Source organism: Lagopus leucura, unplaced genomic scaffold (assembly GCF_019238085.1).
Source record: "Lagopus leucura isolate 7727_CA_CO unplaced genomic scaffold, USGS_WTPT01 Super-Scaffold_100008, whole genome shotgun sequence".
NCBI lineage: Eukaryota > Metazoa > Chordata > Aves > Galliformes > Phasianidae > Lagopus > Lagopus leucura.
The window spans coordinates 253,590-271,987 of NW_024962265.1; the positions used below are offsets into that span (position 1 = coordinate 253,590).

General features: G+C 49.5%; 3 protein-coding genes across 3 annotated transcripts in view; 2 read left to right on the top strand and 1 right to left on the bottom strand.

Annotated features, from left to right (window-relative positions):
* The first annotated feature begins 277 nt into the window (after positions 1-277).
* On the top strand, positions 278-4,567 carry LOC122180728 (carboxypeptidase A1-like). The gene is made up of 11 exons (XM_042872589.1): positions 278-348; positions 925-1,006; positions 1,689-1,823; positions 1,978-2,076; positions 2,225-2,326; positions 2,515-2,616; positions 3,107-3,217; positions 3,337-3,427; positions 3,541-3,740; positions 4,125-4,209; positions 4,301-4,567. The coding sequence occupies exons 1-11, from the start codon at positions 284-286 to the stop codon at positions 4,486-4,488; spliced, it is 1,260 nt and encodes a 419-aa protein (XP_042728523.1). The 5' UTR covers positions 278-283; the 3' UTR covers positions 4,489-4,567.
* An 859-nt stretch (positions 4,568-5,426) lies between these two features.
* LOC122180727 (carboxypeptidase A1-like) lies at positions 5,427-9,114 on the top strand. The gene is made up of 11 exons (XM_042872588.1): positions 5,427-5,505; positions 5,716-5,797; positions 6,275-6,409; positions 6,491-6,592; positions 6,972-7,073; positions 7,158-7,259; positions 7,371-7,475; positions 7,701-7,791; positions 8,226-8,425; positions 8,657-8,741; positions 8,847-9,114. The coding sequence occupies exons 1-11, from the start codon at positions 5,438-5,440 to the stop codon at positions 9,032-9,034; spliced, it is 1,260 nt and encodes a 419-aa protein (XP_042728522.1). The 5' UTR covers positions 5,427-5,437; the 3' UTR covers positions 9,035-9,114.
* Positions 9,115-10,570: 1,456 nt separating this feature from the next.
* CEP41 (centrosomal protein 41) overlaps positions 10,571-18,398 on the bottom strand; it is an 8,155-nt gene continuing 327 nt past the window's right edge. The window contains exons 2-11 of the mRNA XM_042872523.1: positions 18,036-18,099; positions 17,234-17,281; positions 14,667-14,728; positions 14,230-14,299; positions 13,630-13,768; positions 13,300-13,451; positions 12,960-13,027; positions 12,004-12,118; positions 11,587-11,802; positions 10,571-11,202 (exon numbers count right to left, since the gene is read on the bottom strand). Coding sequence (XP_042728457.1) covers positions 11,072-11,202; positions 11,587-11,802; positions 12,004-12,118; positions 12,960-13,027; positions 13,300-13,451; positions 13,630-13,768; positions 14,230-14,299; positions 14,667-14,728; positions 17,234-17,281; positions 18,036-18,099 — 1,065 coding nt within the window. The 3' untranslated portion in view covers positions 10,571-11,071. The remainder of the gene's footprint in view (positions 11,203-11,586; positions 11,803-12,003; positions 12,119-12,959; positions 13,028-13,299; positions 13,452-13,629; positions 13,769-14,229; positions 14,300-14,666; positions 14,729-17,233; positions 17,282-18,035; positions 18,100-18,398) is intronic.

Sequence of the window (18,398 nt, forward strand, 5' to 3'; positions counted from 1 at the left end):
GCTGTGGCACCATCCCCTGTCCCACCCTGCTCCCACGGGAGCACGTCCTCACCGTCCGTCTGTGGCAGCACTGGACTTGGAGGAAGATGTTATCAGATCCTTCCTTGACTTGGCTGCTCTTTTATTGACTTCTCCAAATAAAACAAACATTTGGGCTCCCGGAAGCCTTTGCTGGCTTATCTGCTTGTGGCTAGTGGCCCTGTGGGGACGACAGAGCTGGCCTTGGTGAGGGACTATATAGGTGCCCATATATGCATTTAGGACCAAAGGCCACCTGGTCAACATGAAGTTCCTCCTGGTCTTCACTGCCCTCCTGGTGGGCACCTTCAGCGAGCAGCTTTTTGTGGGGTGAGTCTTGCTGAAAGCAGCAGTTGGGATAGGGATGGAATGGGGATATGAATGGGAATGGGTTTGGGGACGGGGATGGATCCTGCTCACCTCATGCATGAAGAAAAAATCCGTTTGGGTGTTTCTTTCACTGGTGGTGGGACCTCCAAGCATTCCCCAGGGAACTGAGACACATTTGGGGTCACATTTGAGATCCCCCGGAGAGCTGTGCTTCAACAGAGCAGGAGCACATCGCCTTTGGCTCCATGTTAAAAGCAAAAAGCTCTGCTAATGGGTTTTATTTCGTAATGCTAATCTCTGGAAATCCCTCCCCAAATATAAGTCATTGTTATCAAAGTGTCTGCTCTGTTGTTTCACAGAAACACCCTTCCCTTCTGCCAAAGCCAAACCTGCCTTATTTCCTACAATTTTAGATGCTCTTGTGATCAAAGGAAGGCATGAGACCACCTTGAGCTCCCTAGTGCTTATTTTTTTTCCCATGCATGTTCTGAAAATGCAATTTCTAAGCCAATAAGGACCACTCATACCATCCCCTTCCTGTCCCCTGCACCCACTGATGTCTCTACCACCCACTAGGGACCAAGTCCTCCGTGCTGTGGCCAGCGATGAGGAGCAGATTGCCCTGCTCAGGGCACTGGGTGAGCAGGTGGACCTGCAGGTGAGACCACCATAATATCAATTTTTACTAATTTTTATTTTTTTACTTGAATGAAGAAGCTGGGTTGCTGTGGGGGAGTGAATCCTGGCAAGAAATTATGGCAATGGGAGTAACAGAGAGATAAATCAGTGATAGGGAAGAGACTCCCTGCCACAAATCTGATTTCAGGTTTATCTTTACCAAAAGATTAGAACTGGCACACAATGACTCCATCATGTCATTGCAGCTGCTCAGTTCACAAATCCTCTTTATTCAAAGATGTGTCCATGAGTGATTTGGGCTGAAGTATGTAGAAAAGATCCACTGAGTAAGGTAAAGAGCCTCCCAAGCCTCCTGGTCCCCAGGTTTGTCTAGACATCTTTTTGATCTTTGAAGACAGTAGGAATGGAGAATGTTTCATATGCTTCAAAGCAGTAGAAATTGAGAACTTTCTAGAACTTTCAAGGCAATAGGAGTGGAGAACATCTTAGATCCTTGAAGACAGTAGGAATAGAGAACTTCCTGGATCTTTCAAAGCAGTAAGAATGAAGAACTTCCTAGATCCTTGAAGGCAGTAGAAATTGAGAACATCAGATGCTTCAGGACATTTGAAATGGAGGCTTTCTTAGATCCTTTACAGCAGTTGAAATGGAGACCTTGGATCCTCCAAGGCAGTAGAAATGTCTGCTCTTGTCCCCACCAGATTGACTTCTGGCGCGACCCCACCAAACCTGGGCGCCCGGCTGACCTGCGGGTGCCCTTCTCCAGGCTGCAAGCGGTCAAAGTCTTCCTGGAATCCCATGGCATTTCCTACAGCATCATGATCGAGGATGTGCAGGTAGGGTGGTGGAAATGAGGGGAAGAGAAGGCAATGGTGGACAATGCTTTGCAAAACCTACACATGGGGTGGAGATGGTGGGTTTTGGAGGCAAGATGCAGACTGCATTGGGGCTGGGTAGGATATTTCTACCTGAAAGCTTTCTCTCTAACAGCACTTACTGGATGAGGAAAAGAGAACCATGATGCTGTCCAGGCGGATGGAGAGAAGTACCAACAAGTTCAGTTTTGCATCCTATCACACTGTAGAGGAGGTACTTTGTTCTGCATAGTTTTGTGTTTGTGGAACCCAAAGCATGGCTGTGTCCAGGGAAGCTCTGCATGTTGTGTCTGGTGCCAGATATCCTAAAACCCAAAGGTAAACTAGGATGAGCTACACATCCCAGTACCTCCTCCTTTCAGATCTATGACTGGATGGACACCCTTGTGGCAGATTACCCCAACCTCGTTAGCAAGATCCAGATTGGTGAAAGCTATGAGAAGAGACCCCTCTATGTGCTGAAGGTGAGTACAGGGCCAACCTCTTTTCATCCCAACCAGGTGCTGGAGCACTATGGAGTCCCCTCCTTGGAGTTCTCCAAACCCACCTGGATATGGGGTTGGGCACAGGTCAGATGGACCAGCGGTGCCTCCAACCCCAATCCTTCTGTCATTCTGGGAGCCACAGGACTGACATTCCATTCTCTGCACAGTTCAGCACTGGGGGATTGAATCGGCCAGCAGTCTGGTTGGACACTGGCATCCACTCACGTGAATGGGTCACCCAAGCTACTGGCGTGTGGACAGCCAACAAGGTAACCCCATAACATGGACATCGCCATCCAAGTGGGGTGGGGAGTGTCTGTGGGCGAACGAGGCATCACCCAAATCTCACTGGCATGAAATGGCCCACCATCACTGCATCCATCCATGGCAATAGGCCTGGGCATCAGCTGGGGCTGTACCTGGGCTCACAATCCCAATTTCTTAAATAAAATCCAAACAATGGCACCAACCTCATCCCAAACACATGCATGTGTAGGCCGTGGAAGAGAGAGAAAGGAAAAAAAGGGATGAACAGGTTTTCAAAGTCAGGGGTTGTAGATTGCAGTCGGGTTGGGATTGTAAGCAGTGGGGACTGTCCATGAAGGTTTGGGTGAAGGGCAAAAGTTGCAAACCCAAGCCATCTCCATGGGTGCTGTGGTTGAACCCAATTGGGAAAAAAAATAATCCTACAGCCTCTCCAGTTCTACAGTCCTTTGTTCCTGGGACAGTGAGACAGCTCCCACTCCTCTCCCAATACAGCTTGCTGAAGATTATGGCCAGGACCCCACTGTCACCTCCCTTCTGGACACCATGGACATCTTCTTTGAGATTGTTACCAACCCCGATGGCTACGCCTTCACCCATAGCACTGTGAGTGCAGGGACTATGGAGTTACATATCCCAGTGGTTGGTTCCAGCCATTATGTCCAGCAGTACTTTTTTGGGTGGCATATGTGGAGTTGACTCCATGCACCTGTGGTCTCACATAGAACCGTATGTGGAGAAAAACGAGGTCTGTCAATGCTGACTCCTCCTGCATCGGTGTGGACCCCAACCGAAACTGGGACGCAGGCTTTGGAGGTGAGGTATCACTCACATCAAAGGCTTGAACCTTCCTGCTGCTGGGGAGAAACCCGGGCTACAAACCCTTCCAGTGCACCTCATTGCATGTTTTCTCCTCCATCATGCCCCAGATTCTGGTTCCAGCAGCAACCCCTGCTCTGAAACCTACCACGGTCCCTATGCCCACTCTGAGAGCGAAGTGAAATCTATTGTGGACTTCATCCAAAGCCACGGGAACGTGAAAGGACTCATCTCCATTCACAGCTACTCCCAGATGTTGATGTTCCCCTATGGCTACAAGAATACACCTGCACCCGATCATGAGGAACTGGTGAGATGGCCCCAAAAAATGGCTATGGGGCTGCAACCACCAGCTTTGGGGGGAAATGGTTGGAATAGATGATCCTAGTGGTCTTATCAATCTTGATGATTCTACGATCCTATGAAAAGTCAGGTCAGACTACGCTGGGACCCCAATGTTCCTCCTGTTAGATGCAACCATGCATGTTGAATCCACCATCTTCCAGGTCTTTTGAGGAGAGTAATTGCGAGATGTGCCTCTTTCTGACAAAAATTAAGGGTGTTTTGGAGAAAAGCAAGAGTAGATGGGTAGGAAAAGATGGTGGGTTCTGAGTTCTGGTGTCCTGAGGTTTCTACTGCCTTGGGGAGATGTTGAATCTGCTGGATCTCACTGTTCTGGGCATTTCCTTTGCAGAACGCGTTGGCTGAAAAGGCAGTGAACGACCTGGCAGCGGTGTACGGGACAGAATACACCTATGGCAGCATTGCAGACACCATCTGTAAGCATCCCTACCCCTAAACATCTTGACCAACCCTACAGCAGGGCCAGCGCTCAGTGCTGGAGTCACGTCTTCCTTCCTCTCCCTACAGACCTGGCAGCCGGCACCACCGTCGACTGGGCTTATGAGAATGGGGTGAAATATTCCTACACCTTTGAGCTGAGGGATACGGGGCGCTATGGTTTCCTCTTGCCCAGCAGTCAGATCATCCCCACCGCCACCGAGACATGGCCGGCACTGCTGGACATCTTGGTTCACATCCAGCAGAACCCATACTGAGCCCACTGGTGTAAATGGGGAGGTGAACCCCATTGGTCCTACCCTACCATACAACTCAATAAAAAAAAAATCCCGTAAATTCTATGTGGTTTAAGCCTAGATCTTTGGTTTTTCATGGTAGGTTTCAAAAACCCATAGAATATCCCCTATGGAAAGGACCCATAAGGATCACTGAGTCCAGTGAATCACAGAATGTCCCGAGTTGGAAATGTTCCATAAGGATTATAGAGTCCTGGCTCCATATAGAACCACCTGAAAACCAGACCATATGGCCGAGAAACGGTGGGAAAAAAAAAAAGAAAAAGATTTAGGAATCTGTTTTTAGGAATTTATGAGTATTATTCTCCCATTTTTGTTTTGGTCTTACACATTCCCATCCCTGCTCTCTGCTTATCCCCAAAGGACATTGGAGAGCGTGGATGGCCAACCCCAAATGTATTGCTTTTGGGGCAGCTCCGGTGTCCCTTCCCTTTTCTTTGGGTAGGCAGAGGGGCACCTTTGGGGACAAAAGGGACAATCTTTGTGTGCCAAGGGCTTCTAAGAATTTGCTGTATTATTTTTCCCAGCTGAGACAACCTGCACCTGTGCTAAATCATTCATCCGGTTCCCACCCCCCCCCAAGCAAACAGTGCGGTTTGGATCATGAGAAAACCAACACCTTGCACCTTGCTCAGCCCAACATTACTCTTTTTCTCCTCCTCTGTGGGCGGTGGGATTTGGGATCCAGCACCTGCTGTTACCTTCCCATGTCCTGCCCGCTTGACTCACCAACGGCTCCATCCGGTTTCCGGCTCCCGGAACAGGTTTCACTCGACCTTGACCACACCGTCCGGAGCCTTCCCATGGCCCTGGGAATTTGGGCAGGTGGAGGGGGCCGGGCTGGAGATCACTAGGATTTAAGAAGTCCCGAGGTGCTGTGAGGACCTGGGACATATTCATTCGGCTGGAAATGAGGGCGCTCCTGCTGCTGGCTGCCCTGGGGGCAGTGGCTGCTGCCACCCCTGAGAATTTTGTCGGGTAGGTGGGTCTGGACAGTGGAGGTGGCTGGGATGGGGATATTGACTGGAATGGTGACAATGGGTTGGTTGGGGACATTGGCTGGGATGGGGGCGCTGACTGGGATGGGGGACAGCAGCTGGTTCAGCCCCTATTTGACAAGGACAGCAGTGTGTGGGATGGATGGCGTGATGGCTGTGCTGAACCCCACAACACCCTCTGACCCCACAGGCACCAGGTGCTACGCATTGTCCCCAGCAGCGATGCCGAGTTGCAGAAGGTGCAGGAGCTGCAGGAGCTGGAGCACCTGCAGGTATGGGATGGGAGAGAGGGGGAGCTTTTAGGGACCTCTTCCCAGTCTTCTACTTTGCACCCCTGAGCTACGGTGCAGAGCAGGGATGTCCCATTGCTGGGGTTGGGGGAGGACCGTGTCCCACGGTGGGGAAAGGAGTGATGATGTCTCATTTGGGGAGATCCACTGTGAGGTAAGGGGTATGATGTCCCATAGTGGGATAAAGGGGGGATGATTGTCCTTAGTGGACTTGAGAGGAGATGATGTCCCATAGTAGGGTATGAGGAATGATGTCTTGCAGAGGAGCGGCTGGTGGGACGATTTCCTATTGCTGGAGAGGATGATGTCCCATGGTGGGGTAGGAAGATGATGTCCCATAGTGTAGTAGAGGTGGAGAACATAACCCATAGTGTGCTACGTAGAGAAAAACAGAAGGGGGAGGCGGAGGCACAGTCTAAGGCAGGATCTGACCCTCATCCCATTTTCTCCCCAATCCAGCTGGATTTCTGGCTTTCACCCCGTGGCCTTGGGAACCCGATTGACATCCGTGTGCCCTTCCGTAGCCTGCAGCCCATCAAAGCCCACCTGGAGGCCAACGGTGTCCCCTACTCCATCATGATTGAGGATGTGCAGGTCGGTGGTGCTGGTGTGAGTGGTGAGTGGGAGTCACGGGCTGGTGAGGGACGAGGTTTCATCTTCCCCCACATCCCACAGGCACTGGTGGACCTTGAACAGATGCAGATGCTTCGTCGCCGCCGTTTCGTGCCATTCTCCACCAGTACCTTCGATTACACCAGCTATCACACCCTGGACGAGGTGATATTCTGCATGGGGGAAGCTCAAGATTTGGGGCATTTTGGGGGGAAAAAAAACCCACATTTTGGAATTGCTTTTGCGAAGGGGTTTGTTCTAAATTAAGGAATTAATGAGCCATTCATAGAGTCATAGATTCATTAAGGTTAGAAAAGACATTTAAGATTATCCAGTCCAACCACCAATCAATCAGCACCATGCCCACTAAACCATGTCCTTAAATAAAATCACAGAACAGTTAAAGTTGAGGAAGACCTCTCAGATCATCAAGTCCAACCATCCACCTACCACCAATAGTGCCCACTAAACTATGTCCCCAAGAACCACGCCTACTAATTCGTCTACACATTCATGATCCCCTACGTCCCTCTCCCAAAACCAGATCTATGCCTTCATGGACCTACTGGTGGCTGAAAACCCAAACCTGGTCAGCAAGCTGGAGATTGGCCATACAACAGAGAACCGTCCCATCTATGTGTTGAAGGTATGGGATTTGGGGCCTTTGAAGCAATCAGGTTCATGAGTTGGTCCTCCTGCGGTCCCAATTGCCCCATTTTTGCAATTCCAGTTCAGTAAAGGTGGCACGAATCGCCCGGCCATTTGGATTGACACTGGCATCCACTCCCGTGAATGGGTGACACAAGCAAGCGGCGTTTGGTTTGCCAAGAAGGTATGGGCAGATCTTACATCTCCAAAGCCTACAAGGTCCTGTAGACACCTTGAGCACGGTGTGATCACCCCAATGGTGCTCCAGCCAGCCCCAAATCACTATCCTCTCTAGATTGTTGAAGAGCAAGATGAAGGTCTGGCCAACATCCTGGACCAGATGGACATCTTCCTGGAGATTGTCACCAACCCTGACGGCTTTGTCTTCACCCACACCTCGGTACGGTGCTGGCATTCATCTCATCTGCTGTTGGTTGGAGCTGGGGAGCTGGATGTGGGCACTGCACAGCCCCCGAGAGCTCAAAGCCTCTCTATCCACACATCTGTCAGTTAAAAAGGGGACATCCATGACCCATCTGTGTCCCCCGAAATGCTTTTGCTTCTCTGCTTGAGGCTGGAGGTGCTCCAGCCCTGGATTCTGGTTGAGTTGGTTCTTCCCTTCCAGAATCGTATGTGGCGCAAGACCAGGTCCAAGCATTCTGGATCTCTCTGCGTTGGCGTTGACCCCAACCGCAACTGGGACGCAGGATTTGGAGGTCAGAACTCTCCCTTTCACCTGACAGATTGTGTTCTGCCCTCCAAGTGAAGGCTCTGATGTTTCTGGCTCAGAGAGATCCACTGGTGGCCCCAGGAAAGGGATGGGCTTTGGGTTCAAGGCATGGATTTGCATTCCATCAGGTCTTTTGTGTCATCAGAAAAGAGATGGGCTTTGTGGTCGAAGCATGAATTTGGGTTCCATCAGGTCTTTTGTGTCCTCAAGGAAGGGATGGACTTTTGGGCTAAGACGCGGGTTTTGGTTCCATCAGGTCTTTGATGTCCCCTAGTGACCAATATGGTAGAGACCACCATTGGAAACTATCACACAATGTTTATGTGGAGCCCCAGAAGCATTCCTCCTTGATCTTTTCTGACTCTCTAAGCCACCTAGATGCCAACAAATGCCATATTTTCACCATTCTCTTCTCCCCAGGCTCTGGGTCCAGCGGCAGCTCCTGCTCAGAGACGTACCGTGGGCCCTACGCCAACTCGGAGCCAGAGGTGAAGGCCATCGTGGACTTTGTGAAGGACCATGGGAACATCAAAGCTTTCATCTCCATCCACAGCTACTCCCAGCTTCTGCTCTACCCCTATGGCTACACCAGCACTGCCGTGCCTGACAAGGAAGAACTGGTAGGACCTATTTAGGGGACACTGTGAAATGCCCACACTGCACCCCATGCAAGCAGGAAAGAAGACCCCCCCCCCCCCCCCCCCCATAGGGACTCCTTGAGGCCAACGCTACTGAGTGTTGCCTACTGTTTTTTGACAGTAGGATGAGTGTAAAAGCCTTTTTTTTTTTTCTCTCCATTCTACCACAGACTTTCCCCTACCCCAAATCACATTTGTGTGTCTTCCCCCCAGCACCAGGTCGCAAAGGAAGCTGTGGAAGCTCTGTCCTCTCTGTACGGCACGAATTACGAGTATGGCAGCATCATCACCACCATCTGTAAGTAACGGAGGTTGTTCTCCTCCCAGTGAAACCAAAATCACTCCTCCTCATGTCCTACCATGAGACGTAGAGAGAGCAAAGTTCTGCTCTTTTCTCACCAAGATCAAGCAAGCGGAGGAACCATCGACTGGACCTACAATCAAGGCATTAAGTACTCCTTCACCTTCGAGCTCCGGGACACGGGACGCTACGGGTTCCTGCTGCCTGCCAGCCAGATTGTCCCCACTGCCCAGGAGACGTGGAAAGCTCTGGAGGTCATCATGGCACATGCACGGAATCACCTCTACTGAGCAGGATCTGGAGCTGAGTGGTGGTCGAGTTGACTGGGGAGAAGAATGCAATAAATAAGTGAGAAAAAAAGTTAAAAAAGGATGGTTTGGGTGGTGTTTCCTTCCTTCCAAACACAACGTGATCCAGTTGATAGCCAACATAGTGTGCGTTGACCTATTGAAACTTCCAGACTCTACTGAGTTTATTCTTTCTTTCCAAACAATACCAAGTCAAAAGTCCAAAAAAAAAAAAAAACACCCACCAAAACCCAACCATCCACAGAAACTCATCAAGGTGATCAGAGAGTGCATTTGTTGCCCTCGATTTGAAGGATCTTAAACAGCACAGTTTTCTCCCCCCGTTTTGGAAGGTTTTCATGCAGATCAAAGCAGGTTTTCAGCTCCTTCTCGAACCACTGGACAACAAAATCAGGACTTGATTTAAGGCAGCACACACAACCCTCACTCTCATCGCTTTCAGCTGGATGCATCTGTAACACCATCACCTCCTCGTGCTTGTCAGGGTGAAATAATTCCTCTACCCCCACACTGCTGGACCAGGAGGAACATAAATAATCTCCTGATGCTCTCATGTTCACACTCAGCTTCACTTATTGCCCTAGAAATGGTACTAACCAGCCAACCAAACCAGGCAAGCCACCATCTGAAGCCAGCTGGAGATGGCAGTTGGTTCAATACTTTTATTTCACAGGGACATGGAAGTGGAGGTACCATACAGAACAGAAAGAGGCAGACAGCTCAGGACATGGAGATTGAAAGACGCATGGGAGTCAGCCCCATCAAATCCCAGTGCTCATTTCCATGTCCTACCCAAGGTGGATATCCCACTTTCCCTCTTCATGCCAATGGACAGAAATAAGACACAGCCCTGCTGTACTTTTTATTTGTGTGTCAATACGTGACCAGGCCTTGCACTACACACTTCAGCACATCCTTACACGCTTCCTCTGGAGGTGCAGGCCAGGAGGTGATCAGGATGAGCTTTCCAGTTGCTGGCTGCAGAAACATCACTGCAGTGAGCATTTCTGATGTAAGACTCGGGGCTAAGTTTGGTGCTCCTCCTCCCGTATTTGATACTACAACGAGTGGCTGAACAGAGCAGTCCAGAGGCACAAAAGCTGCTCATTATACCTCTTCCTTTCTTTCACAGGGATACAACGTAGGTAAAGCTGGTTGTGATTTCCACACCCTGCCTCTGCTTCGTCACTGACTGAATTTCAGAGTAGCTCAGATACTCCAGCCAGCATTGGCACAGTGCGAGCACTGATGAGATGAAAGCTTTCATGAAATCTCCACATCCTGTTCAGTTACCAGATTCACTTTTAGGATCATTTTCAGGACTCTGATGAAAGGAGAGAAGAAGATATCTCCCCCTTCAGCCACCCTCATCTCAAACAAACCCACTCCAAAACACATTGGGAAGGGTATACATAGGAATAAACTTCAATCCCTCTGACTCACCTCCAGAAAAACAGAGCCATCTCATAAATCATCCATAATTAAAGACAGCTATCATGCCTCTGCGCCACGCCGGTCGTTATTTCCCAGAACATCTTTATTACAAACACTTAATAAATAAACACAAGAGAGTGACAGAATCCTCTCCACCATTTTGGCAATTTGCTCAACATCCATCCCTGCCACAAAACACCACGGTTCCTGCTCACAATTTTCTGACCCGTTTCCTTTCACCGTTAGCACAGAGCCTGCAGCTTTGAGCCGGGCACAGAGGAACGTTTGCTCCAGACACAATTCCTCAGTCTGAGCTGCAGGTCTTACAGATCCATTGCTACTTGGTCACGGGCTTCACTACCAGTTTTCCCCCCTCCCCTGTCCTGAAGGTCACTTTGCCAACGTGACGCTGCTCCTACAAGACGTCACATCAACCCTTCCATCTCCCCAGCCTTATCCAAGCTGCCATTTCATACATCACCACCGCTTTCCACAGCGGATTCCTAAAATGACAAACAGGGCTGCACTGCTCAGCGTTCCCAGAACCTGGACTCTCATTTATTCAGTGGAAGGAGAGACGGCTGCTTATTTCCACGGCCTGTTCTGGAAGCTGCTCCTGCTGAGCACGCGGGATCCTGCCGTGCTGGGGAGGCTGGGGCTGCTCCGTGCTGTCGTTGCTTTGGAATCGCGTCCTGAAGAGCCACGGCTAAGGCGACCTGAAGGAGAAGGATTGGAAACACAAGTTGAAGCTGCGGGATGGAGAACGATGATGTACCAATGGTTTGCTGCCCCTTGTCACTGTCCTAACTCTAATCTTATAGACTCTTCAGTAATTCCTGGACAGTTTCAATCAGACTTTTTTTGTTCTTAAGAACTTGCAAAACCAGCTCACCACCAAGAAAACCCAAAGGCATTCAAACACAGCGGGCAGCACGGTGCACGCCTGCCCCAGCAGAACCAGGATCATGCAGCCATACAAGATTCCAGTTCTTTGGGAACAGCACAGTTTGAAAATAAACCTCTCCCCTTTCCCAGCCATCTCGCTGCAAGAATACAGCAAAGCAGGAGAAAGCTGCGTGGCATCTGTCTTGGATTCTTACTGGCAGTGTCTGAAGGAAGCTGCTCCTCTTCGAGGTAGTACTTAATCTTCTGCAGATCTTCTGCTGAGTACCTCCATTTGCTCTCAGCACGTGCAGGTGGCACTTTGGGAACAGCCTTTCTTTGGGCAGACCCTGGGGGAGCTGCCACCTGGCAGGAGATGGGGAGCGAGCCAGTGACGAGTCCTTCTGGGACCTTCTGTGCAAGCACCTTCAGCCCTGGAGACGTACAGCCCACGTGTTGTTAATGAGCACCATCCAACATGGGAGCAGCGATTTTGCCATCACAGGACAGAATCCAACCATCCCTTTCCCACCCTCCAGCTCACCCAAAACCCACTGAGCCCACTTGGGTCCTATGGAGCCCATTTGGGATATACTGAGCCCGCTCCCCCCGCTGTCCTGCCCGTCCCCACTGACCTCCAGACAACATGAACAAGTTCTCAAAGCCCCTCTCACACATGGTGGTGGCAGCCTGGCTGGCGAGCCGTTCGTCGTCGTCGTACAAAATTATAATCTTTCCATGGGCATTTTTCTGATGGGTGGAAGAGCTAAGGGTGTATTTGTCAGTTTGAGGGGACTTAAAAGCATAGAATCATAGACCAAGGTTGGAAGAGAACTCCAAGATGATCCTGTCCAACTGTTGATTGAGACCTAATACGTTTCAGAATGAAGCTGGAGATAAACTCCCTGTGTGATTTCCAACTATTGGGTAGGAAAGCCTTCCACTCAGTGTTTCTAAATCTGATTTCTCAGCAGCTGAAGCTTGCCAGGCACTGGAAGGGCACAGCCTGATCCCCTCTGTGAGCATATATCTCACCACTGATCCAAAGACTGGTTAGCAACTACCAGTCAGAAACAATTTGTTTACAACCTCCCCTCTCCCCTGCGGCCCTCCCACATTAACAACTTGGGAAATGATCAGCCTAATCCCAGCTAATAATCCTCTTTTTGTCCTCCTGAGAAAAGACAATCCTCATCAAGGTGCTGGGAGGAAGCCAAAGGATTGGATTTGAAGCCCAGTGATCGAGCAACAGCGAGACAGCTGCCCAAGGGATACAACTGTGGCTGCTTGAAGGCAAGTCCAATCCCAGGAAACACCAGATTCACACAGCTCCCACTGAAACCAAGAGGTTTCTGCTTTAAGGAACTAGAACTCAGCATCTGAAGGCTGCAGCAGAGCCCCACCAAGTAATCAAAGCCTGCAGAGAGGAGTTTCCCTCCTGCCATCCTTGGAATCCCAGGATTTTGGTGGCTAAACATTGTCCTGGTCAGAAGAATTGCTTTTGGAATTGGTTTTAGAAGCCCTTTGCCAACGTGTTATCAGTTGGTTTTTCTCACTGCTGTTGATTCCACACTACATATATAAAGGATACATATTCCAGAATACTGTTTGTATATGGATTCATGGCTCTAGACAGCATTGTAATAGGATAAGAATAAGCTGCAGAGGAAGGAAAGAAAAAAAAGAAATCAGACGGTGGCTGAACACCAACATCACAACCTGCAACACAGCTGACACAGGGCTGTAAGAGTAATAGATACGAAAACCAGATTGGAAACTCGGTGAATAAGGGATTAATATCAGCCCCATTCCCTCATCCCTTGCCAGGGAGGATGGATGTGTGGATGAGTGCAGAGAGCATCCAAGCAAAGCCCCCCAGAACAACACGCAAGCCTTCAGCTGACAGCAGGCTGGGATTCCAGGCTCCTCACCTCCAATTATGTGACACTGGTCGTAAGCATCGCGTTCTCGTACATCCAACAGCAGGAAGGGGCAGTCAGGATAAGGAGTATCCTTTGCCTGGGTGTCTGCTTTCTTAGGAGTGTCCTTTTCTATGTCCAACTCACCGACACCACTGATCAGACTGCAAGAGGAAAGCAGACGTTATGCTGTCAGTGCTCCCTCTGAACAATTCTCAACCACGAGAAGCTGCTTTTTCCCCCCCTCCCAGTTTTCCCGACAGCTCATTTATGTTTTAACAGCTGCTAAGAAAACAGTTTTCTGCCACGAGAAAAAGGGGGTTTTGTGTTGTTATCAGGCACCTCTGCAGCGTGGACCGATACGATTCTCCACCTCCGGTGCTGTTTATGAACAGGACAGGGCTGGGGGGTGTCCCATTGGGGCTCCCTTGGCCATTTGTCCCCGCTGTGAGCTCGGCATCTGAAGCAGCAGAATTGCCATCTGGGGAGAGAGCGGGGCAGAAAGATTAAAGTGTTGCAGGAAATGGATGAGCAGGTTTTGATCCCAGGCTCTATTTGATGAAAGAAAGCGCATCTCAGCAACAGCCACATCCTCATTCTCTTACAAGGACGATTTACTGAGAGCCCCACATCAAAAAGGAGAAAGAGCCACGTGATTTCTGAAAGCTGAAGATCTCCTTCTCAGGAATTGAGCAGAAATGTGACAGCTCATCTCACTCTTGCTGTTTGTGATATAGAGTTACTGCACCAAAACTTCTCAGTGTGATGACTTTCCTTCTTGAGAGCATTTCTGCTTTAGGAGTTATGCATCCCAGAGCAGAATGGCTGCAGGAGGGGCTATTTTCCCCTGGTTAAGGGCTTGCTATGCCTGCTAGGGCGCAGTTCAAGGTATGACAGCGATCTACAGCTCCATTTCTTTGTGCTCACAATAAATATTGTTACCTTCCAGTCTGTGGATCTCCTCATTCGTCACTTCTAAGGTTTCATCAGACAGAGAAGCAACCTGAACGACCTGCAGGGAACAAAAGCAAGCCACAAAGCCTTGATACACATACACAGCTATCAGTGAAAGACAGCAGGGATCACCTTAAGGAAAAATAATCCTCAAGCCAACGTATCTTTAACCCAGCATAATTTCCACTGGGCTTAGGGATCAAATACAGATGTATATTTGAGAGAGATTCGCAGTGCTGGAGCCATTTATTAAACAAAAATCGTACCAAAAAGGAAGAACACACTGCTTCAGGACAAAGCAGGGAAAGAAGCTGTAGAAGAGCCCCATGAGAAAAGAATTACCCATTGTTTGAGGCTACATAACCACAGGGAAGGCTGTGGGTAAAGCAAGGACAATGAGCAGGACAGAGAAGATCCACACTTACCAATTGGGCAAAAGTTGTCACTTTCAGCCTTTTGAACAGCTCGTCCTTTCTGTACCTGTAATCTTCAAAAACAGAACAGAAGAGGTTCAACACATCTCAAACCCATTCCCAGCTCTTGCACATAGCAGGGCAAGGCACGGCCTCAGTTACTTTGCAGATCCCTGCAGAACGAGGCTGAGCTACACCACGCTCTAAGCTTTTTTGGAGACAGAGCTCTAACATTAAATGCCTGCTTCAATCTGACTGTTTGAGACGCTCCAGGTTTTCTCAATAAATCACAGGAACTGGAATTTAACACAAAGTGAGCAACCAACACGAGGGGTGTGAGGCAGGGAACGGAAGAGACTGCTGCAGATGCCAGCTCAAAGCAGACATAATTGCCACAGAGAGATGGGACTAATTAAATCCTAAGCCTGAAGACAAAGCTTAGAGGATGAGAAAAACCCCATTGGAACAACTGGCAAGCAAGCAGAGCGGAGATGATGGAGCTCAGAGGTGACAGGGATGGAAGCCTGAGCGCTTTGAGTGCTCCTCCTTTCCCTTCCTCCTTGCTTGTGAGGCTCTATCCTTCACATCACAGATTCCCATTTGGAAACAAGTAAAATCCTTTGCATTTTTCTTCAATATCTTCAATAACTGCTGGGGATACACCTGGGTGGCTTCTCTCTGACTAAGAGGAGCTAATAATGCAGCACAGAGCCTTCATCCAATCCAGCTAAGCAGCTCTAAATCCCACCATCTGCTGAACTTCCCTCGATAAGCAGCAGGGAGATGGGGGAGGAGGGCTCCAATCCTCATCCCTGTAACTGCTGTATGAGGAACAACTGCCACGCTCCCCTTATGGGAGCACTCTGAGATTCCCATCCCATTCCTGCAGCAGCAGGCTGATTCATTGCCAGCAAACAGAAACCAACAGGTTTCAGAAAGTCAAAGAGCTGAAAGAGATGCTCAGAGCTCCTGGAGGATTCTTCAGTTTCAAGCATCAGCTCTGTAACTATGAGACAACAGCAGTGATTCTCTCTCAGGCAGCACCTGCCCAGCACAAAACACAGGTCATGAGAAGAACAAGAAGTGATTTTGGCTTAGGAGAACTAAAAGCAGCAAAGCTTACGGGGTCACACATGTATGTGACAGCAGTGCTTTAACTGCAACCACTGTGCAAAACTGGAGGCTTTCTGCCAGTCTCAGTTAAGGAATCTTTACCCCAGAATAAGCTTTGATAGCCCAGCTCTTTAGCACCCAACAGTCGCCAGCACAAAGCCAGACCTGGAACAAACAGCTGAACGCCTGAAGAAGGACCTCAGCCATCACCAAAGAGCACAGAAGAAGAGCTGCTCCTGCCCACAAAAGCAATGCTACGTACCTGGTTCTGCCCTGGGAGCTCCGTTTGGATTTTCTGACATTGTGCTTCGGGATGCAAACGCTCTGTGGGGTGTGGAAAAGTTCCTCCAGTGCTGGAGCACAGAGAAGGGAAGAGACGTGGCGTCTCTCCTCAAGTCGCTGCTCCAAAGGATAATGATCACGCTCCCAGCTATCTTATTTTTGATTCCACTGCAGGCCCGGGGTATAAAGCCCCACTCTCTCACATTACACAGAGACAGAGAGCTCGCTGTGCTACGCATTCAGAGTCAGACCCAAACGGTGTCATCTATCCATGAGAAATCAAGGGAGAGGTGTTTCTGAACTGCCTGGGAACACAAGGTGCCCATTCAGGGTAAACACAATGGGAAAGTTCCTGCTGGAGCCCAGGACCAGAAACAAAAGGATTTCTACCCGAGGAGAAATCAGATTCACAGGAGAGATTGAAAACCAGCAACACTGACACAACAAGATTCTCAGAGCTGATAAAAGCGATGGCAGCGCAGTGTTTGGGACTGAAATCTTAGTCTGTCCACACAGGATTTTGGAAAATAAGGGTGTTTCTCTCTTGGTTTTCCCAGAAGATCTGCGGTGCGTTGCAAACAAACAGCAACAAAGGGGCTTTTTGCATGAAGCCAAACACAACCACGTTTACGTGCCACGTTAGTGACCTCCCTCACACACTGAGCACTGCCACCTCACTGTGCTGCACCAAGAACGAAGACCGAAGATTGAAAATCCTAATTAATCCTCTTTAATTGTGGGGGCTCAGGGGTTTAATAGCTTTGCTGGCTCTGCGTGAAAACAGTGCTGACAATGGCTGGAAAGAAAGCAGGAAAAGCTCAGCTTTATCAGCATGAATTTCAACAAGCTCCTTTTCGGTGGGAGCACAGAGCAAAGGATGGGATCAGCTGTGCTTCCAACAGCCCAAAGCCTCAGTGCTGTTAGGTCCAACCTAAATCACCAATTATAGCCCCAAAATAGCAGTCAAGAGGCATGAAAAAGCGGAAGGTGCTCATGAGAGAAGCAAAGTAGGAGAACTGGGGTATTTCTTCATGCTGCTGCTGTGTGTTTATGGAGTTTCTTCCCGTGGGCACTGCCAGAGAGGAGATCTCTGAGCAAGAAGAGGGCTCAGCACTGCTGCTCAGAGCTCCTTCGGTTTGGAACTAACCCACACAGTTACATCCTGCCCCACTCCAGGTACTCACTTCTTTTGATTTCCTCCAGCTTCTCAATGTATTTTGTCAGACTGCATCCTGCAACAACAGCAACCAAACCGCTTGTTACAAATCAGTGCTTTTCATCACGGCTTAAATAACTTTCAGAAGGAAGGGATGGCCATGCTGAAGCTTTGCTGCACCTACAGGCAGGGTGTAAAAAGCCCCTGTAGGGGATGCAGGAGCTCACAGGCAATAGTCACAACTAAAAGAGCTCAGACCTTCGGTGTGCACTCACAGTGCTAAGGAAATCCCTCTGCAGAATGCATTTAACTGCTTTATTTCATGGGATTTTCAGCGTGGGGCACCAAATACAACCTCCACACCAATCCCTCTCTGCTAGAAAGCAGTTCTGTTGAGATTTCAGAGGACAACACCATGGCCTTCAGGAGGCCATCACCTGCAGCTGTGGTTACGCTGTCCTTTTCCCAAAACTGCCTTGGGGTACCACTGTGAACAGGTAAAATCCAATCACTTTAACTGTACAAAAAGCTCAAAAGGGACCCTTCTGAGCAAATAATGACTGTGAATTATACTTTTGTCATATATAAATTTATAGAAGAAAGGCCAACACATAGCGACTCCAAGCTCGGTAACTTCTGTGAGAGTACATAGATCAGAACCTGACTGATGAATAACAAGGCAACTATCACAAGGATCCAAATTACGACGTGAGATCTGACCCTGCTGCACAGGATTGGGGTAAAGCAGCTGAGGTGCTCAGCATAACTATTCCTGTTATTCCCCTCCCCTCTGCTGGGCAGTTTTCAGGCCTGCTGACGGTGCCACTCACCGGTATCGAGGCAGGTTTTGATGTGTTGGTACCGGGGGTTCTGAGGGATGCGCCTGGTTAAGTACTGTGGGATGAGAGGGGAGGAATCAACGCAGGAAAGGGGAAAGGATGGGGACACGGGGACGGCTCTAAGAGCACAAAGAGCAGAGAACAGCCCCGCAACGCCCTCTGACTGTCGGCAAGCCAGGCTCGCAAAAGGGCACCAAAGCACCAAAAGGGCTCACAAGCCCAACTTCAACCCTCCCCACCCCATAACCCTCCCCCCCCCCCCCAGCCCTACATCACACCCCCACACTCCAAGCACACCCCCAAATCCTAATTATTCCCCACCCAGAACCTCTCCTCTCCTCTGCTCTCAGCCTC